We start from the raw sequence: 19,325 nt of genomic DNA on the forward strand, positions 1-19,325 counted from the left end.
TTGTAAGTGTCAGGCACAATGAAACTACAGAACCGCATTATGGTGTTTCAGGAAACAGCTGTCCACCCCGGCACTTACGGAACTTGTAGATTGATTTGGGCAGTGTATGTGATGAATACCCTTGTGTCACAGGCGAGAAAGCAAGCTACAAAACCACTTGCACATATCAAGACATCCCTTTGCAATGTAGCCTTAGCGGGAATTGTACCAACCATAAATCCTAGATAATTGAAGAACGGTTGATGTGCAGAAGGCAGCTGGGGATGTACAGGCTTATGGTACCAGAGGATATGAACCACAACCCTCTAATGACAGCAGACATGAGGGCGTAATGAGAAAGCAGTGAGAGAGCTGCGACTATTGTGTGGCAAACCAAGAGTTAGCATCGCACCCTTCTGAAAGAGGTAGTGCATGTAAGGGCAGGGGTTTTGGTTAGCCGAGCGGGCCGGGGATAACGCTTTACGCCTGGGCAGTGCCAACCGAGCTGCTCCTCCAGAAAGGGCGAACTACCGTGAAGCTGGGCGGCTCCTGCCGCAGTTCTGGGAGCAATCTGGAGATAAGGCGGTGGAAGGGGCCGAAGCGCTGCAGAGGTACACCGAAGGCAGGCCTGCCCGGCCTCCAGCACTGCGGCTGGAGCCGAGCCGTGCGGCGGCTGCCACAGTCGGCACGGGCCGCGGTGTGCCAGCGGCTGTCAGGGGTGACACGGAGCCGGGCGGGCCCCGCAGGTGCTCTTTCCCCCCCCCCGTGACCGAGCCCCGCTGGAGGCGGCGGCCAGCGGCAAGCGCCCGAGCTCCGGGGCGGTGGCGCCGCTTCCTGGATGTGGCGCTCGGCGGCGGAAGCGGCCACCGTCCCCCTCCCGCCGCCTCCGCCATCACCGCCTCCCTCTCCCGCCTCCTCCGCCCCGCTCCCCCCTCACCGGCGGCCGGGCCCGCGCCACTCGGGGCCCCGCCCATGAGGCGGCGACGGCGGTGGCGGTGGTTGCGGCCGGGCCGGGGGCAGGCGCCTGCCCGAGGGGCGGCGGCGGCGGCGGGCCGGGACTGAGGGCCCTGATGTGGCTGCGGCTGCTCCGCCGCCGGGAGAGGTGCCGGGCCCCATGCACCCCAGGTGAGCGTCCGCCGGGGAGCCGGGGGAGGTGGGCGGATAGCGGGCACCTCGGGCCTTGCGACGGCGGCGCGCACCCCGGCCGAGGGGCGAGGAGGGCAGGGGGTCCCTAGAGCAGTCAGCCCGCCCGCAGGCCCCGAGGCTTGGCCCCGGGTCTTTACCACGGGTATCACCTCCCTCAGCAGCCGTCTGGGGCAGGGGTGGGAGCATGTGCCTGCCCCGCCGGATAGTAGGACCCCTCGGCGACGTCCTTGTAAAGCTGTCCTGGACAGAGTGGGGCGGTTGACAAGGGCAGGCTTTGCGATGCAAAAACTGGGCAGAAGCGACGTGAAAGTCGGGGACTCCGTTTGTGCGGCTCAGACCTTTGGGTTAACTTGGCGTGAGTTTGGTGCATTTGGCTGTTTCTCCAGGGTGAGCAGTACCTTTCCTTGCCCGAGTGGCAACCCAAGTTCCAGCTCTCTGTCGGTACTGCAGAGCTTAGGCCTGCTGACTGCAAGGGGCATGTGAGAGGTGCAGTCAGTGTGGGGTTTTGCTGCTGGGGTTGTGACCGCAGTGGGGGCAGCCGGCCTTTCTGACCCAAGGAAACGCTGATTAGAGGTGGTGTGTGGGCAGCAGCACCTGGGTGAGCAGAGTTAAGGCCAGGCAGAGCTTGCAAAGCTTTGACAGGTGAGAGGTGACCGTGTCTCCTCAGTATCCTTGTCCCCATGGACTGGTTCAGGCTGCATGTACAGCTTGATGCCCCAGGGGACAGATGTGCCCCGAGCCGGCATGGTTTCTGCCAAGGCTGGGGATTTGGGCTATTGGGCAGCCTGGAATTTTCTGCAGCAGTAGAGCCATGCATGTGGTGTATGCCCACTCGAGTAGCTTAAGAGGTTGCTGACACTCAAGAAAGACTGGCTGGTCACTCAGTGTCATCCATGGTGCCAAGTTTCTGATGTGGTAGGAACATGCAATACGTCTGCAGAACCAGACCGAGGCAGCCTGTTAAAACTCTGCAGCGGTGACTCTTGTCACTACTGGCCTGGTTTGAACTGGTGGTTCGAATTAGTGGTTTATGTCTATTACAAATGTTAAGTGATCTTTCCCCCTCCTCTCCCCTAAGGTTTGTTTTTTGAACATGAATGTGGTGTCCAGAAGTCATGAAATATAAATCAGATGCTGTTGCCCAAATAATTGTGATGTTCAGCTTGCAAATAGATCTGTGTTCACAATGCTTCAGTCACAGTAGCTTTGACTACTAGGAGTGAGACTTTCTGGATGGCAAGGAAAAAGTTATGGTCTGATCTGATCTGTCTTTTTGAACTGGCTTTTCAATCCTGGTTATTGCTATCTGATATAATCAATATGTACTGATTATGATGTGATCACAGTGTGTGTGGCTGATGTACTTTATGCTTAGCTTTCTAAGGCAGAGTTTTTAACTTGTCAGTATCTGATTTTTAGTTTGTTTACTCAGCCCTTCCTCAGCACAGTACAGTCAGTAATCAGGAATGCTCTTGCTTCTCTTTCTCTTTTTCCCCTCCCCTCTCTGTTCCCTCCCCTCAGAATGAATGAAATGAACTTGAGTACTGTAGGGATGGACCAGCTGACCTCATCCTCTGTGAGCAATGCCCTGCCGGTCTCGGGGAGTCACTTGGGGTTGGCAGCGTCACCCACTCACAACGCCATACCAGCACCAGGTAATGGGGAAAGCTCCCACAGAAGGTATTGTAGCTCGTGCTCAGTGTTTGACTGTCACGCGAGTGTTCATAACTAGGTAGCAATGCTTGTTCTGATAGCAAGTCATGTCTTTATGGCAGGAAATGAGGTGATATCGAAAAAGGGTAGACCATAAAACGTTGGTGGGCAAAGCAAAAGGGATGTGTGCTTACCAGACTTATGCCTTAATGGGAGTCTCGTTTTGTTCTAATGGGGTGGTTTGCACTGTGTGGGTAGTAGTATAATCCTTTGAAATATAGACTGCCCCCATCTAGGTCTGTCTTCAGTCAGGTGAAAATAATGATTTTTCACCTGTAAAGCAGAACTCTTTTCCTAGCTCTTTTCTTCAGGCGGCTACAGAGACAAAAGTCCATTACAGCTGTGAAGTAGAAGCAAGCCCTACATAATGTATCAAAAAAAGATCTAGCCACATTCAGGCACAACCCAAGGGGTGTCCCTTAGTGTTGTGATGACTGTGATCCTTTCTTTGAAGCTTGCCACTTTACCTTGACAGTACCATACTGTACATCCATAGGGAGCTCCCGAGGAATTGGTAACCTCTTTGTTAGCTTGTGTTCATAACAGTTCGTTCCACTGAATATAAATGGACATTTTCTTTTGCAGGCTTACCTGTTGCAATTCCAAACTTGGGCCCCTCCTTGAGTTCCTTACCCTCTGCTCTGTCTCTGATGCTCCCAATGGGTATTGGGGATCGAGGAGTGATGTGTGGTATACCAGAGAGAAACTACACCCTACCTCCACCACCATACCCTCACCTGGAGAGCAGCTATTTCAGGCACATTCTACCTGGTAAGTAGTGTGATGCCGATGGGTGGGAAGAGCAATATAATTAAGAGCTACCTGTTTCTGTCCTGAAGCAGGTGAGACTGATTATTTTGCAGAGCTGTAAATTCCCTGAGTTTGTCTGGAGTCTGTTGTGTCATTTACACACCTTTATTTTCAGGTCTCTATTGCTATACATGTGTATGAATTGTAGGTAATTTTCTACTTAAACCTGACCTCTTATCACTCTTCCTGCTGCTTTGTTTTAAAGATTAACAAAAAACCAAGCATGCCTGTTTTATACCTCAGATGGCTTGTAGTTTGAAAGCTGTTTCTTTTTTTTTCTTCTGTAGTCTGAAGCCATACTTAATATGTGCATAATAGTAGGTTGCAGTAGTTCAGAGGTCAAAAAGAGCAAGCCATCAGCTGAGGAGTTAGGGCGTTTTCCCTCCCATTTAGCCTATGACATAGTTCTCTTTATTTTTGGTCAAGGTTGATTTTCAAAGGCCTGACACACTGATTTCTATCTTGAGTCCTGTCTCACATGTGCTTTAGAGTATAAATGCAGAATTTTATTTCTGTGAAGACAGATGTCTGAGCTTTAAATGTAGTCCTTATTTTGTTTTGTGGCTAAGATTGACAGGGTGGAAGGGAGTAGATAAATTTCTTCAAGGTCACCCAGTGAGTGTCGTTAGTTAGCCTAGGTTAGGAAAAGAAATACAGCAGCCCAGATCTCATCCAACTAGTGTTAACTAGTGGCTGAACTCAGCAGCTGTTAAGGAGTAACCTTTCCTATTGCATTACATGCCGGCCCATTTTGTGGGCAAAGCGTAGAAGAGGTGACAGCACATTTAGGGACCAAAGGTATTTGCCATTCTTCTGAGCTGGAATAATTTATGCAGAAATGTGTTTTGGGCTTTTCTGTCAGTCATCTTACTGCTGTCAAGGATCTTCCTTGTTCAAGCCACAAGGCAGCATTGCATGCCAAAATACTTCATGTAGCTGGTTAAATTCAACTGTCCATTTCTTGGCTTAGCCACTTTTAATGGGATGATACTGTAGAAGGAGTATCCATGCTTGCATCCTTGTAATAACGGACATGTTTGCATGGAAAACTTTTACATAACAAATGGCTGGTAGGGTGCAAGGCCAGAAAGAAATGTGCTGACTCAGATCTTGCAGAATCTGCAAAAATCCATCTCTGCCACTGCTGTTTACTTGAATGTGCTGATGTATTTCTTCCAAAGATTTTTTTTTTTTCAGTTTTATCCAACAAGAGAAGTTGGTAGCATGTAAATATAGCTTAGTATATCTTTGTATCTTCAGTTCTAAGGTTGGTTGCAGTTGAGAAGCTTTCCAGAATTCGAGAAAAGATGTCAGGGTTTCTGATTTAAATTTAACTGGTCTATTGTTTCAGGAGAAATAGCATACTTTTCACGTAAGGAAAGAGAGCAGATGACTCACAATACCTTTGAGAGACCTTATCTTGGCTCTTCAGAATTGTAGTTGATGATCTCTGAGATGGACAGTTGTGTCACTTTAGTCTTAGAGGAAGGAAGTAGTCATTGTTAAATATCTAAGCAAAAAAAGGATGTATCATGGAGAACTGTTTCTATTTCTAGCAAAGATGAACCAGAAATTACCAAATATTAGATTCCTGTAGCAGTCCTTCGTCTTTCATGAGCTGTTTCTTAAGAATGAAAAATTATGCCTGAAATGTGAACAACTTCTTTCTAATTCAGTCTTTGTACTGAAGAGCCTGGGTTATATGCTGCCAGAAGCTTGGCTCTTCAGGGTTTGACAAATAACTAGAGACACACCATGCTGCATGGAAGCTCTGTATTTGTTTCAAATGATACTTTCACAAGAGTGTTGGATTGGCATATGTTTGTGAGCCATGTTTTAGAATTAGTGTTTTTTAATTGGGCATAATGTAAAGAACATGTCTTAAAGGAACTAGTTCTTAAAATACTATGCTGCGATGGTGGGGTATTTTTGTTCAAGATTTGAAAACCAATGTTATCTCACTCTCTTCTCTTTCCCTCTCTCATTGTGTCAGGTATTTTATCTTACTTGGCTGACAGACCTCCACCTCAGTACATCCATCCCAACACTATAAATGTGGATAGCAATCCAGCACTGTCAGTCCCCAGCAATCCCTCAGCCCTAGATCCCTACCAGCCCAGTGGAACTGTGGGGCTGGAACCAGGGATTGTCTCCATGGACTCCCGCACAGTGAACACCCATGGTGCTCAAAATCTGCACCCTAGTGACAGCCATGAGGTAGCTCTGGATACTACAATCACTATGGAGAGCGTATCGAGGGTCACCAGCCCCATCTCTACAGATGGGATGGCAGAGGAACTTACCATGGATGACGTAGCCAGGGATCATTCACAGATCCCAAATGGCTCCCGGAGCCATGAACCTTTAACTGTAGACACGGTGGGGAGTAACTTGACATCGGACCCTGTGGGACACGGCGGTGTCATTCCCATTCACGGTAGCACTTTGGAACTCCCTGTTGTCATGGAGCCTGACCACATGGCTGGGCGGGTGGCAGGAATACCGGACAGCACACTAAACGACTCCATTCATACTGTGGCCATGAGCACCAACTCTGTGAGTGTGGCGCTCTCTACCTCACACAACCTAGCTTCTCTGGACTCAGTAGCCTTGCACGAAGTGGGCCTCAGCCTTGAGCCGGTGGCGGTCTCTTCCATGAATCAGGAAGTAGGCATGGGCCCAAGTCACGTGGATGTGTCTGCAGACAATCTTGCCTTCGTACCATCGTCTCTGCAAATGGAAGACTCCAATTCAAACAAGGAGAACATGGCAACCTTGTTTACCATATGTGAGTGGGCATTTCCTGCTTTTTTTGGGGTGGGGTTTGTTACATAGCTGTTGTCTGGTGGGATGACATGACTCTTGTTGCTAGCCTGAAAGATTTCTGGTTGAAAAAATTTAGTTATTTAGCAAGTCCACGAAACTTGGAACATCTGCAGTGGCAGATTAACCATGTTGAAACTACAGTATTTGGAAGCGGACATAATAGGATGTTTTAGTGTCATTCTTTCTGTATACATCTCCCATATTGCCTTGAGGTTGGAAGCTGAGTTTTTTATGAGCCTCTAGTCTTTCGGGGTATGCTGATATTACCCTTTGCAATAAGACTTTTGTTTTTCAAAGTCACATCACAAATGACTCTTCTTGCTCCATTGAAAAAACATAGTAAACGCCACCAAAAGCAACACATTTCATCAAGCTGGTATAGTTGTTGAGTATGATGTTATTATTAAACTATGAACAATCATCATGAAAATGATGTTGTCAACAGGACCTGCTGGGAAAAATTGCAGAGAGAAAGGGAAGTTTAAATATTTCCAATTATTCTTATCAAAAGACTTCAGTCCAGAGGTTAGTTGATCTCCTAAGAAGAGAGGAACACTGGGCATTACACTCACTCAGTCCTGACATCGTTCAAAGAGTGGTGCTGGAGAACTGCGGAGTTCTCATTTGGTGGGACAGAGATTTGAACTTCCACCCCTGGTGTATCTGGCTTCCTGCCACTGAATCATAAGAGTCATAGAATCAGCTAGGTTGGAAAAGACCTTTAAGATCATCAAGTCCAACCTTTACCCCAGCACTGCCAAGGCCACCACTAACGCATGTCACTGAGGGCCTCATCTACATGGTTTTTGAACACTTCCAGGAACAGTGATTCCGCTACTGCCCTCGGCAGCCTGTTCCAATGCTTGATCACTCTCTTAGTGAAGAAACGTTTCCTAGTATCCAGTCTGAACCTCCCCTGGCCCAGCTTGAGGTCGTTACTTCTTGTCCTATTGCTTGTTACTTGAGAGAAGAGACTGTGTAAGGCCAGCTTTTATATTCAGGTTTTTTTGTTAGTTGTGGTGGCATTGCTGAGTGCTGAGCCTTGTGACAAGCTTTGCCTGCAGAACATTTCTTACAGAATGGAAAGAAATAGTGCCTTGGTTAGCAATGGGAGAGTTACAGTTTAGTGCAAAGTGAATTTGAATTAAAACTTGTATTCTGTGGGATTCCTAGAGGAAGAGTTTTACAGTTGCTGCACTCCAAAATTCTTACATACATCTGTTGCATGTTGAACAAATAATGGTCAAAATACTATGATATCCAACATGCTCATGATGAAATCACTTCTTTTTTTTTTTACCTAAGTGAGGTTCGATGTGCTAGCCTGTTGTCACTATGCTTAAAACAGTCCTGTTTCCCAGATGATGGTCCCCATTGGTAGGAAGTTATAGCAGCTGTTGCATGCCTGCTGCTTTCACGTGATTTCCAAAATAGGTCTTTGACTTGGAAAGGTTTAAATTTTAACTTTTTGTTGTTAGTTTTAAACTTCTCCTGAATAAAACATGAATTTGTGTCCAGACAAGTGACAGCAAGGAGGAGGAGGAGTTGTTTTAGCTCATTGTGGTGGCTTTTCTTTATTAAGAAGGCAGGAGTCATGGCCCTTTTCAAAAAGCATTTTACACTGTTCCTAAGCAGGAAGGAAACAGTGTGCCTTTGCTACAGTCCTAAATGTTTCTGAAACTTTTAAGTAGCTCTTTCTTTGATCTTTGCTTAGAGTTCTGTGCACCCAAATCAGAGAAGAAATCACTGTGATTTTATTTTTGTTAACTTATTTTTGTTTACTATTCATTAAGGGCAGAAGTGGAAAGGAAATGATGTGTTTTGCTTCCTGTAAAATGTAGGATTTTTTCAACTTATTAAAAATGTATGAATCCTTAAATCTTTCTATCAGGAGGGGTCAGATGCCTGGAACTTGCTTTACTTCCTTTTTGCCTCTCCCTGGGGCTAGACCTCTCCACAGAGCTGTAGTGGTGTGTGCTAGGCAGTGCTTAAAAACAACGGGTCCAGGTAGTGTTTCTCATTAGTCAGGTCTGGCTGTTGCTGTACTCCTACATGTCATCTATGCACATGAAGCAATGCTTGTGTAAGCCCTACCTAATAATTTTCTGAGTACCTTCCTATCTGTAACTGTGTAGTTGCTCAAACTGTGCGTTGTATGGGGACAGACATACAACTCTGATGTATGAAGGGATTGTACTGAAAAGCTCTTTGAACAAATAATAATGGAGCTGCAGTTTCTGCTCACTGAAGGCTACTTCTGTGACAGGTCTTTATACTGAAGTTGGAGCATCAAGAGGCTAAAGAAGGTCTTTGTGGAGATCTTGCTTAATTAGCTGAGCATCTTTCCTCAGAAGAATGATTTATCAGGAGGGTGGTTGCTGAATAAGTGTTGGTTGCTCCATTCATAGAGAATTAAAATGGCATAGTTTTTTCTAAATGAGAGCATTTTATGCTGTGCTTTTTCCCGAATTTATTAGATCTATTAGAAGACTTTCAGAGGTTTATTTTTCAGCAGTACTTATTGCTGAGTGATAGATTGGAAAGTGATTTTTCCTGGGCTTTTGTTTTTGTTCTATTCAGTGGCATCCCTCAGAGGTATATTGTATGAGTTTAGTGCAGTGAGTCCTTCAAAAGCAGCACTGAGGTCAGTTTTTTGCTGCCATGAAGATGTGCACTCTGTCTGAATTTAAATGGAGATAAGGGGATTTGTACATTCAAATTAGACAAAGATTAGCAGGAAGACTTTACTGTGCCTTTGCAGGAGTATCCTTGAGGTTCTACATGTAAGAAAACTTGTGTGTTCCTGGCAAATTCCAAACCCATAACCAGATAGAAAGTGTTTGGCTTGGATTTTTTTGCCAATAAAGGTCATTTCACTTGTGATCAGAAAGTGGCTCTTTCATCAGCAGCATTAGTGCCAGTTCTTGGGAGACTACCATCTGCTTTGCCGTAGTTTTTATGAAGTGTGGACTCTGTCCCGTTGCTAGATTGCCCCAAGTAGGGATAACTGAGAATAGAGGTGATTAATCTGCCATTGGGAAAGTCAGTGGAGATCCTCACATTTGATCTGAATTGGATAGGAACGATGACATGGGTGACATGTCTGTCAGTGCCCATCTGTAATAGTATGCTTTGTATTCTTCTGAGTAAAAGCTAGTCTGTCCTGGTTTACTGGTTTTACACTAGTAGAGCTGACAAGTTAAACCACATGGAAGCAGCCTTTGTCAGGAACGCAGCTGAAGATTCTGATAAGCTGAATGGGAGGAACCTTACTGCACTGTGGGGATTGTTGCATCTTTTTAATCCCTGTTGTCCCTTCCCCTCCCTGCAGGGTGCACACTGTGTGACAAGGCGTATCCGTCAGACTGCCCAGATCATGGGCCCGTCACCTTTGTCCCTGACACCCCAATAGAGAGCCGAGCCAGGCTTTCTCTCCCTAAGCAGCTCGTCCTCCGGCAGTCCATCATGGGAGCTGAAGCGGGTAAGAATCACATTACTCTGTATTTCTATGCAGCAGTTTAAAATACACTCACTGCCTGAAATCCAAAACCGCAGGGATTTTAATGTGGGAAAGAAATACTGCAATAGAGAGGTGGTTCCCTCTTCTCTAATCGCCCTTACTTACATTGTGCAAGAGCTTCTTGTCTTCTCATTACGGCTTGGACTTCAGCTAGACTCTAGGTGTGCTACCACAGTGTTACTGAAATACTTCATAAGGTCAAGCACAAGCAAGGTACAGTGTTTATTTTTATCACACTAAGCAGCCTGGGCACAGCTTTGATGAGCAAACGTTACAGCAGTTGCAGTTTGGGGGAAGGTAACAGTTATTAATGGAGGAGGAGATTTCTGTCTGCTTGTTCATCAGCCTGGATTGCTACCTGGGGGTCTTCTGGATGCTCTCATTGTAGTATTGATCACAAGTGCCTCTTTTTTGTTTGTTTGTTTTCTTTTTCTTCCCTCATTTACATTTGGCGTGTAGACTGTGACCTTGTCATTGGATGTGGACCTTGTTACTGTATTTCACGCCACTGTCACCTGGAAATCGAAGAGTACAGTGCAATACCCTAAGGATCTGAAGCCTAGAGGAGAATGTGATTATTGGCTTGCTTAGTGATGCTGCTTGTTGAGAGTAGATCACATCTTTTCAAGATGCACTAGTTTCCAGTTTATTCCTAAAAGCTATTCAGTGTATTCATGTAGACCGACATATATATATATATATATAAAAATGTTTAATAATAAATAATATACACGCAGGAATCCCTCTGCCCATGACAGAAATACAGCTGCCTCTGGGGAGAAATGCAGAAGCTGCTTAACAATGCCCAGCAACAATTCTGGAAATTCCTGGGGATTAGGTAGGCGAAACGTAGTTCCTGAAACTAGTATTTTCTGCGTCTGCAGAAAGTGCCATGAAAACTTGAGTTGGTACCAGTGGCTAGGATCTTAGTTTTATAGCTTACTGAAAAGTAAATTACTTGCTTTTGACAAACAAAATAAACATTTGTAATTAGAACAAAGCGGCTCCCAATAGTGTCATGTGGTGGTGGTGGTTCTTGTCTCTGCCTTAGGTGTGTTTTACATGTGAAGTAGAAGCTTTGATGATCTTATGCCTAGATATTACCCCTGGAGCATTATCTCATAAACTTCCTACATCCTTGTTATGCATGATTAGTTGTTTAAATAATTGATTTCTGCAGATTTTGGTCTTCTACTGATAGGTGTGTGGACACGAGAAACCATTCCTGTACGGACTTGTTTTGGACCTTTGATCGGGCAGCAGAGCCATTCTCTGGAGGTGGCAGACTGGACAGACAAAGCAGCTAGTCACATCTGGAAGGTCAGCAGATGTTGCATCTTGTAGAGCCTGCAGGCATGCCTTTATCTCGTGAAAGTCACCACATGACGCATTCAGATTTAACATTATCTTCCTTGTCAAGAATCAAAATTAATGCAGTTTGATTGTTTAATACTTTGCATCAGCATAGCAGAGTTGTATACTGTGTAATACACTGGTAATCAGTTCTGAAGGACAACAAACATCTTTTCTTTTAAAAGGCTGTATGTGGTTTCCAGTATTTGTGTGCAGTTGCAGTATAGATTGAATATGAATTACTGGGTAGCACTTGTTTGTTTTATATCCTTGTTTATTGAAAGTTCCCCCAGGTGATGAGTGATTTGTTTTAGGAAAGCTGCTTTAAAGCTTTTCTTTCCCCCATCATTTCATGTTCAGAAAGTAAAATTGATCTATATAAATAAAACATGTACTGTTTGCTCAGATACTATTATTCACAAGACTTTGCTTGTAAGAAAAGCAGCCAAATGCATTTCTGTTGGAGCTAAAGGTGGTGTGTAGGAACGATGCTGATAAACAGTTTTTCTAACCTCCTGGGTAGCAGAGAGGTCAAGATTCCTGTGGGAAGGGAAAGTGAGAACAGGGCTGTGGTCTTTGCAGTTGCAATGGAGACCTCTTGCCTTGTTCTAGATAAACATATGCTCTTTTAAAGAAAGAAGCTGGCTTTCACTGCATTTCTTGCTGTGTTTTGTCCTAAGATTGCATTTGGTTTTTCCTGGTAGATCTACCACAATGGTGTCCTGGAGTTCTGCATCATTACAACTGATGAAAATGAATGTAACTGGATGATGTTTGTACACAAAGCCAGGTGAGAACCACCTGTACTGTGCTGAGTGCCTTTGAGTCTGAGCTGTGGGGTCATAGGAGGATGTGCTGGAGAATGTACACTGCTGCACTGACTGCCCAGAAGGGTAATGAGCCTGGGACCAGGGGACCTTCTCTTCAGGAGTTATACAGGCATCTTGGACTGGTGGGCAGAACGAAACAGAGCACCCAGTGGAGAATGTTACAGGGGAGCCAATACACATGCTGTAGTAAAACAGTGCCAAACCTGTCCATGAACTTTTGTTCTCTTGTTCTAAAGCTTTAACCCAGCTTCTTTTTATACTGACTTACTGTGTATTAGCTTGTTTACTGCCTTTGCTCTGTCCCATTCCTTTTGGATACATCTGTGAAGTTGATATTGATTGTATTTTTGATTTTAATAATTTATCAACAAAGTGTTCCTGGGTTCTTCTGGCCAAGTTCGAGGCTCTTACAGCTCACAAGAACTGTCCTTTTCAGTCTTTCTGGAGCCTGCAGTGAAAACTATCCAGCATTGCTCCATATGTGGTCTACTGAGGAGGCTTTCCTCTTGCTCTGTGACACAAGGTTTTCCCTGCAATTCATTTAATTGCTCCTGTATGCAGGAGTCAAGAACTTGATGCTTGATCTCCCATTGCAGTGGGGCACAGCTTTCCTGGTTTCAGGTACTGGCAACAAATATGCGCAAAAAAAGAGCTTCAGCAGATGAGTTACCACATCTTGGAAATGCTTTTCAACAGTTATTTTTGAGGATAATCTTGCTTTAAGACTTTACTGGTATTTATTTCTCCCTCATGTGTTATCTGTTTCTGAAGGGGGTTAATGTTTTTTATATATGTATTTTTGTAGTTCCTTAAGGGATCATAAACTCTCCTCTCTCAACCCACTCCAGTGTGTATTAATAATTTTCTCAGCAAGCTACCACAGTGCTGTGAAAAATACATCATTTAGTGAAGCAGGTTGGCTCTCAAGGTCCAGTTTTCTTTTACTTTCCTTTAATAAGCAAGGACAGAAGTGACAGACAGGAAGGGTTTTATGTCCTGACAAGCACTGAGGTTCTCTTATTACCTATTTGTAGGAATTCCCTTCCTTTTTTTTTTTTTTTTTTTTTTTTTTCTCTGCAAGTCATTATTTCCAGAGGTTTTTTTTTCTCATAACACTCATTATTGCCACAGGAACCGGGAAGAGCAGAATCTCGTAGCTTATCCTCATGACGGAAAGATTTACTTTTGCACATCTCGGGACATCCCACCTGAACACGAGCTTCTCTTTTATTACAGTCGGGACTACGCACGACAGCTTGGTAAGTAAGCAGTCATCTTTGTTGGCTTTGCAGGGAGTATTTGGCTTGAGTTCCCATTTCATGCCATCTCTGGGCACCGTGACTTGAGAGTACCTTTTGTTCCTTCTCAGTTCCTAGTTTCCTTTTGTATTCCATGACTACAGGAGTACCATCATCTGAAAGAAATATTTCACTATCTAATTCCACTGATTAGGAGTAAAAGATTGCCATTTCAAAGAAAAAGGGTTGTTTTTCTTCTTTTCTTCTGTTCATCCATCTGGTGCTAAAGGAGTTTTGCTAGCTGAAGATTTTCCCATCCTCCCCTATCTGTGCTTATGATAATGTAGGTTTGGTGGAGCTGTGCTCAAAACCATTCCAAAGTTTGGCCCCCCAGAACATTAGAAATGGCCTACCTAAAAGTGCTGAAAAGAAAGCGTCAGAGCTGAGAGGAACAGGGATGAAAATCTCTGCAGCTGGTTTTGTTACCACAGACTAAGTGTTAACATGGATGACACTCTCTTAGGCCTTGCTGTGCCTCATTAACAGTGATGCTTTTGTGCCCAAAGGTGTACCTGAACATCCAGACGTGCACATCTGCCACTGTGGAAAGGAATGCGCCTCCTATGCGGACTTCAAGGCCCATTTGAGCAGCCATATTCACAGCCACCTCCCCAGTCAGGGGCACAGCAGCAGCCATGGAGCAGGCCATGGCAAGGAAAGGAAGTGGAAGTGCTCCATGTGTCCCCAGGCTTTCATCTCCCCGTCCAAGCTCCATGTCCATTTCATGGGGCACATGGGCATGAAGCCACACAAGTGTGATTTCTGTAGCAAAGCTTTCAGCGATCCTAGCAACTTACGGACACACCTCAAGATACACACAGGTAAGGGCCGGGGTCTTTAAATAGAGATGCATCTGCTAGTAAAAACACTGGGGCAGGACTTGTTCTCTCTGATCCTTTGGCCATTTCTCAGGGCATAGCTTGTGCCTATAAATCTAAGCTCTAAGAAACATAAAATTGTAGAATGTTTCGGGTTGGAAGGGACCTTTAAAAATCATTGAGTCCAACTCTCCTGCCTATGCAGAGACACCTTCCACTAGACCAAGTTGCTCCAAGCGCTGTCCAACCTGGCCTTGAACACTGCCAGGGATGGGGCAGCCACAGCTTCTCTGGGCACCCTGTGCCAGTGCCTTAGCACCCTCACTGAAAAAAAGTCTTCATGTCAAATCTAAATTTCTCCTTTGTTTAAAACCATTGCCTCTTGTCCTGTCATTACAGGCTGAGATCTTTCCCCTCTTTCTTACCTGAATTGTTTTCCATCTTAAGGTAATGGCACAAGACTGAAATTGGTGACTGTTGGGTGAGACTGATGTGGATATGGGTCAGTCAGCCACTCATCAAAACTGAAGTTGGAACATGCTGTTGACTTCTGTGGGCATTTGGGTATCACTAGAGCCTTTGGGGATAAAGGGAGAGTTGCCAGTGAATGAGCATTAAAAGAGCTTAAAAAAAAAAGTGAAAGAGAAGAAATACAAAAAGCATGGATATAGCACAATGTGAGGACAGGGAGAAGGTAAAGGTCAAGTACAGGCCAGAAATAGTGTGCATCTTTTTGCTTCCTTTTTTCAGCAAGGTTGAAACAGCTATTGGGAATCACAGAATGCAAATCACGAAGCTGGAAACAAAACTGGGAGTTCAGTGCACTTGAGTCAAGCACAGGAAGCTGTGGGCACAGCAGTGAGGAGTTTTAATAAACTGATCAAGTACAAATGTGGTATACACAACCACAGAATACTCAGTGGGAGAGGGAGTCCAGTGGTATTCAAACAGTCTGAATTCAGTGGCATGCAGGGGTTTTGAACTATTTCTGGCAAAGAATAATGGAAGAACTGCAGGTAAGTGGGAAAATGGGATTAAACACAGAAGTTACCAAAGAGCCAGTGAGCTTTGTACCTGTGTTTGTTAGATAAGAGAACTTGTTTTTCTAGACAAAGGCAATGCAGTGCACCAAATGTTGGGCTCCAGTAAGGCACCAGATACTGTTCCAGTGGGAAATCAGTGGAGATAGGGATCTACTACTGTACAGTAACTAGATGGCTACCATGGCTACTATTAAAAGGGAGGCTACCATTATTTTTCCTCAAGAATTCATCTTGGATAAGCCTGGTCTTTTTAAGTGCTTGCCTCAGTCTCTTTGCTGGAAAAATTACAAGCTTACTGGTGATGTTTTGTTATGCAGAACATGCCTCAGGGAGGCACAGATAGTGTAGGCAAGAATCAGAAAGTCTGTCTTATGGGAAAGGCTGGCTGACCACATGCACTGGAAGAATCGTTGTTTAGAAGGACCAATAAGGAGCCCTTCATGAGATGCAGTTATGCATCAGTAGTTTGAAACAGTACCATCAAGTGGTGCTTTTGGCTTGGGGGCATGGGCTAGGGGATGAAAAGCTTTGGGAATGATGAAGTCAGATGCACTGGACACTGACAGATAATGGGAACAGGTTGCCCAGAGAAGCTGTGGTTGCCCCATCCCTGACAGCTCCACAGCCAGGTTGGATGGGGCCTGGAGCAGCCTGGTCTAGTGGAAGGTGTCCCTGCCTGTGGGAGGGGCTTGGAACTAAATGAGTTTGAAAGTCCCTTCCAAACTAAACCATTCTATGATTCCGTGCCTGGGTTTTGCATAGCTAAATCTAGACTGTATGGTGAGTCTAAAGGAACTGCAGGAGGAAACAGGTCCTGTTCACAACGAATCTGCTTTTTTTCAGGATAAAATGTATTTCTGGGAAGTGGTCAGGCTTGTTTGCTTACTGTATTTCTTGGGACACTGACTGTCAGTTTGTGGGTGTACATATGCAATCCTAGGGCAGAAGAACTACCGCTGTACCCTCTGCGACAAGTCGTTCACCCAGAAGGCTCACCTGGAATCGCACATGGTCATCCACACCGGGGAGAAGAACCTCAAGTGCGATTACTGTGAAAAGCTGTTCATGCGGAGGCAGGACCTCAAGCAGCATGTACTCACTCACACGCAGTAAGTGATCCCACAGGATGCATTGGACTGGCCAGTGCAATATATAATGAATCTGGACAGTCTGAGAGAGAATCTCAAGTTTGCAAATAGTTTGGCCTATGGAGTATAGGCTTATCCTCTGAAATGACAGAGAAGTCAAGATGGACAAATTTCTTGTTACTGGCTGAAGTTGTCCTGTTCTAGTCTTCACAGTATTTTAATGACAGGAAATTCCAGGCATGCACCTTCTCCTGTGAAATGGCATTTTGGAGTGTTCATCATTTTGGAGAGACAGGGTGTTAGTTGATTTACATTTAGTTCTCCGCTGAGAACATGACCCCAATCATAGATCATATAAATCAAAATTGTAAAACTCCTCAATGTTATCCTGAGTAACTGGTTAGTGAAGTCTTCCTCCCTGTTTGCACCTGGAGTGGGGTGCAGCCATTCCCAGCTTTTACCTCCCCCCAGGTCTCATACATGCACCCTCTCTCCTGCTCCTCCTGCAGGGAGATGTCCATGGTCAGGGCAGATAGGTCCTCCTACTCCAGACCTGCCAGGCCAGATCTTTCCTTCTGCTGTGAGATTTCTCCATCCTGCTTCGTTACTCCCAAGACAAGGTCTTCCCTTAAAGGCTGTTCACCCAAAGCCATTCATTTTGCTTACTTTGTTTTCAGCATCTGTTTGTTGTACTGACTTGGAATTGATTGTTGCTTCTGTCATGCTGCCTAGGAGACAGGATAGCACAGCTAGCATGAGTGAGAGGCAGACAGACAGTCTTGCTTGGCTGCTTGTTCTTATGCCCAGAGCACTACTGCTGGGAGGTGTTTTGCAGAGTCGTCTTCAGAATTTGACTGCTGCAATCTGGTAAGCCTCTGCTTGGCATTTACAGACCGAGGGTTGTTAACACTCGGCAGCTTTGTTTGCTTCATTGTTCTTTCCCCACCCCCTGCACCCATTTATGCAGGGTGGGAGGGTAGGAAGGCCGGAGACCCACCTTTCCACCATGGCAATATTGCTTCCCCTGCCAAAACATGGAGCTCAACCAGAGCTGTGTCTTACTCAACAAACAAACAAAACCCTTGTAGAATTCTTTCTTTTTCCGTTCATCATTGGGAAAGAACAATTGGTCCCAAGCTAGCAGTTAACCTAAAAAGCCAGACTTTTGCCTCAGGGAAGATGGTTGTGTGTGTACTGTATGAGAAAACTGAGCAGTATTTACACTAGTAGCACTGTTATTTCTGGTCTGCTCCTCCTTCAGGTATATTGAAAGTACGATTTAGGAGTCAGACTGACCCTTTCACCCTTCCTATCACCACCCACCCAGCTATTTCATACAGGAACAGCTGCCTTGCAGGAGGAGCAGGCTGTAACTAACTTTATCATGTCTTACAGAGAACGGCAGATCAAGTGCCCCAAGTGTGACAAGCTGTTTCTGAGGACAAATCACCTGAAGAAGCATCTCAATTCACATGAAGGAAAGAGGGACTATGTCTGTGAAAAATGCTCCAAGGCTTATCTAACCAAATATCACCTCACTCGCCACTTAAAAATATGTAAAGGCCCTGCATCCAGCCTGTCAGCCCCAGAGGAGGAAGAGGAAGATGATTCAGAGGAGGAATTAATAGACTCTATAAGGACTGAAGACTGTAGGATTAACAATGGGGTCTATTCAACTGGTGATGCCCTCTCTGGACACAAATGAAGAAAAGCGAGAGGGAAATTTCCTCAGATATTGTAACTTGAGAAGGAAAAACACCCTCTTCTTTGTTTTCCCAGTCAACAGCGTATGTCGAATGAGGATTTTTCCTTCTATTTTTAGCTCCACACTACCACCGCTTATTAAACTGTAGCCAGAACACTGAATGAGAATGGATCATGCACATACAAGTCAAGAGTTGCTAAGAATGAAATGTGAGTCAAGCAGACTTTTTCACACACACTGTGCATACTTCCTCTTCCAAATCACTCAGATTAATCCATCCAGTGCCGGGACACATGACACACCTTGCATAGCCCTTTGAATAAAGAGCCACAAACCAGAAGAAATGTAGTTGAGTGATTGCAGTGACCTGTAAGCCAACTGTCCTTAGCTGCCAAAGCCATGACAATGAGAGTAATGAACAAAAAATGGTGGTGGCATGTGAAGTATTTTGCTTTTTAATACTTTTTAACTGAAAGATGTGGTTTGGTACAAAGCAAAGACTTAGCAATGCTCAGGTTTCCTTCTTAAAACCCTCAACCAACCAACTTTGGTTAAAGGAAAAGAAAGCCCATGAAATCAGCAAAATCAGCATTTGCAGAGAAAGCAATTATCCCACTACAGAAAATCAGACATTGGCTTTTGGAGAACAGTTATTGCCTCTTCTTGCTCTGGTTCACGAGAACATGGCAGCAGGTGAAGACATAATGACTGTACAGGCTCATTAAGGAGCAGGCTTACAGATACTCAGATGGTGTTTACAGTATATATTACTTCTCATGCTGTAAACCTTGTACCACCTAGAATGATGGGAGGGTTTGCTGCTAACATTATTTATGGAATTAAGATGTATTTTCACTTGGTTGTTTTCCTTTGAAAAAATTAAAAATGTGGCTCTTTTCTAATGGTTTTGGGGTTTTTTTTGGTATTTACACATTCTTACAAAAAGGATCCCATTCTGATAGTGATGCTGAAATAACAGCATTTTTTCATCACTTGTATGCTGTATTTCCTAGGGAGATCCCAAAGAATCCCATGGTAAATGCATGTTGCTTGCCCTCTGAGATCAGGATGTGAATAAAAAGCTCCAGAAGGACAGGTTGAGGGATTTTGTCTAGTCAAGGGAAAGATGGGTTGCTTGCAGTAACACACTTTCTTCCCAAAACAAAAAGTAACATCTAGTGCTGTGGTGCAAATTA

General features: G+C 44.8%; 1 protein-coding gene across 3 annotated transcripts; it reads left to right on the plus strand.

The window, feature by feature from the left end:
- Window positions 1-858: 858 nt before the first annotated feature.
- On the plus strand, window positions 859-19,031 carry PRDM4 (PR/SET domain 4). 3 transcript variants are annotated; one of them, XM_065679493.1, is made up of 12 exons: window positions 859-1,104; window positions 2,647-2,780; window positions 3,424-3,609; window positions 5,642-6,436; window positions 9,806-9,955; window positions 11,175-11,314; window positions 12,052-12,137; window positions 13,309-13,436; window positions 13,982-14,296; window positions 16,277-16,445; window positions 17,157-17,291; window positions 17,820-17,904. In XM_065679493.1, coding segments are annotated over exons 1-12 (2,250 nt in total). In that variant the 5' UTR covers window positions 859-1,093; the 3' UTR covers window positions 17,821-17,904. The 3 variants fall into 3 exon arrangements, with proteins under 3 accessions (XP_065535565.1, XP_065535553.1, XP_065535557.1); XM_065679481.1 differs by lacking the exon at window positions 17,157-17,291 and having other exon boundaries at window positions 863-1,104; window positions 17,820-19,031; XM_065679485.1 differs by lacking the exon at window positions 17,157-17,291 and having other exon boundaries at window positions 864-1,104; window positions 11,196-11,314; window positions 17,820-19,031.
- The last annotated feature ends 294 nt before the right edge of the window (window positions 19,032-19,325 follow it).

This window comes from Lathamus discolor, chromosome 1 (genome assembly GCF_037157495.1).
Source record: "Lathamus discolor isolate bLatDis1 chromosome 1, bLatDis1.hap1, whole genome shotgun sequence".
In the NCBI taxonomy this organism is placed as follows: domain Eukaryota; kingdom Metazoa; phylum Chordata; class Aves; order Psittaciformes; family Psittacidae; genus Lathamus; species Lathamus discolor.

Coding starts and splice junctions, on each gene's coding strand:
- PRDM4 (XM_065679481.1), top strand. Junction 12,138..13,308: donor ATGTTTGTACACAAAGCCAG/GTGAGAACCACC, acceptor TTATTGCCACAG/GAACCGGGAAGAGCAGAATC. Junction 14,297..16,276: donor ACACCTCAAGATACACACAG/GTAAGGGCCGGG, acceptor ATGCAATCCTAG/GGCAGAAGAACTACCGCTGT.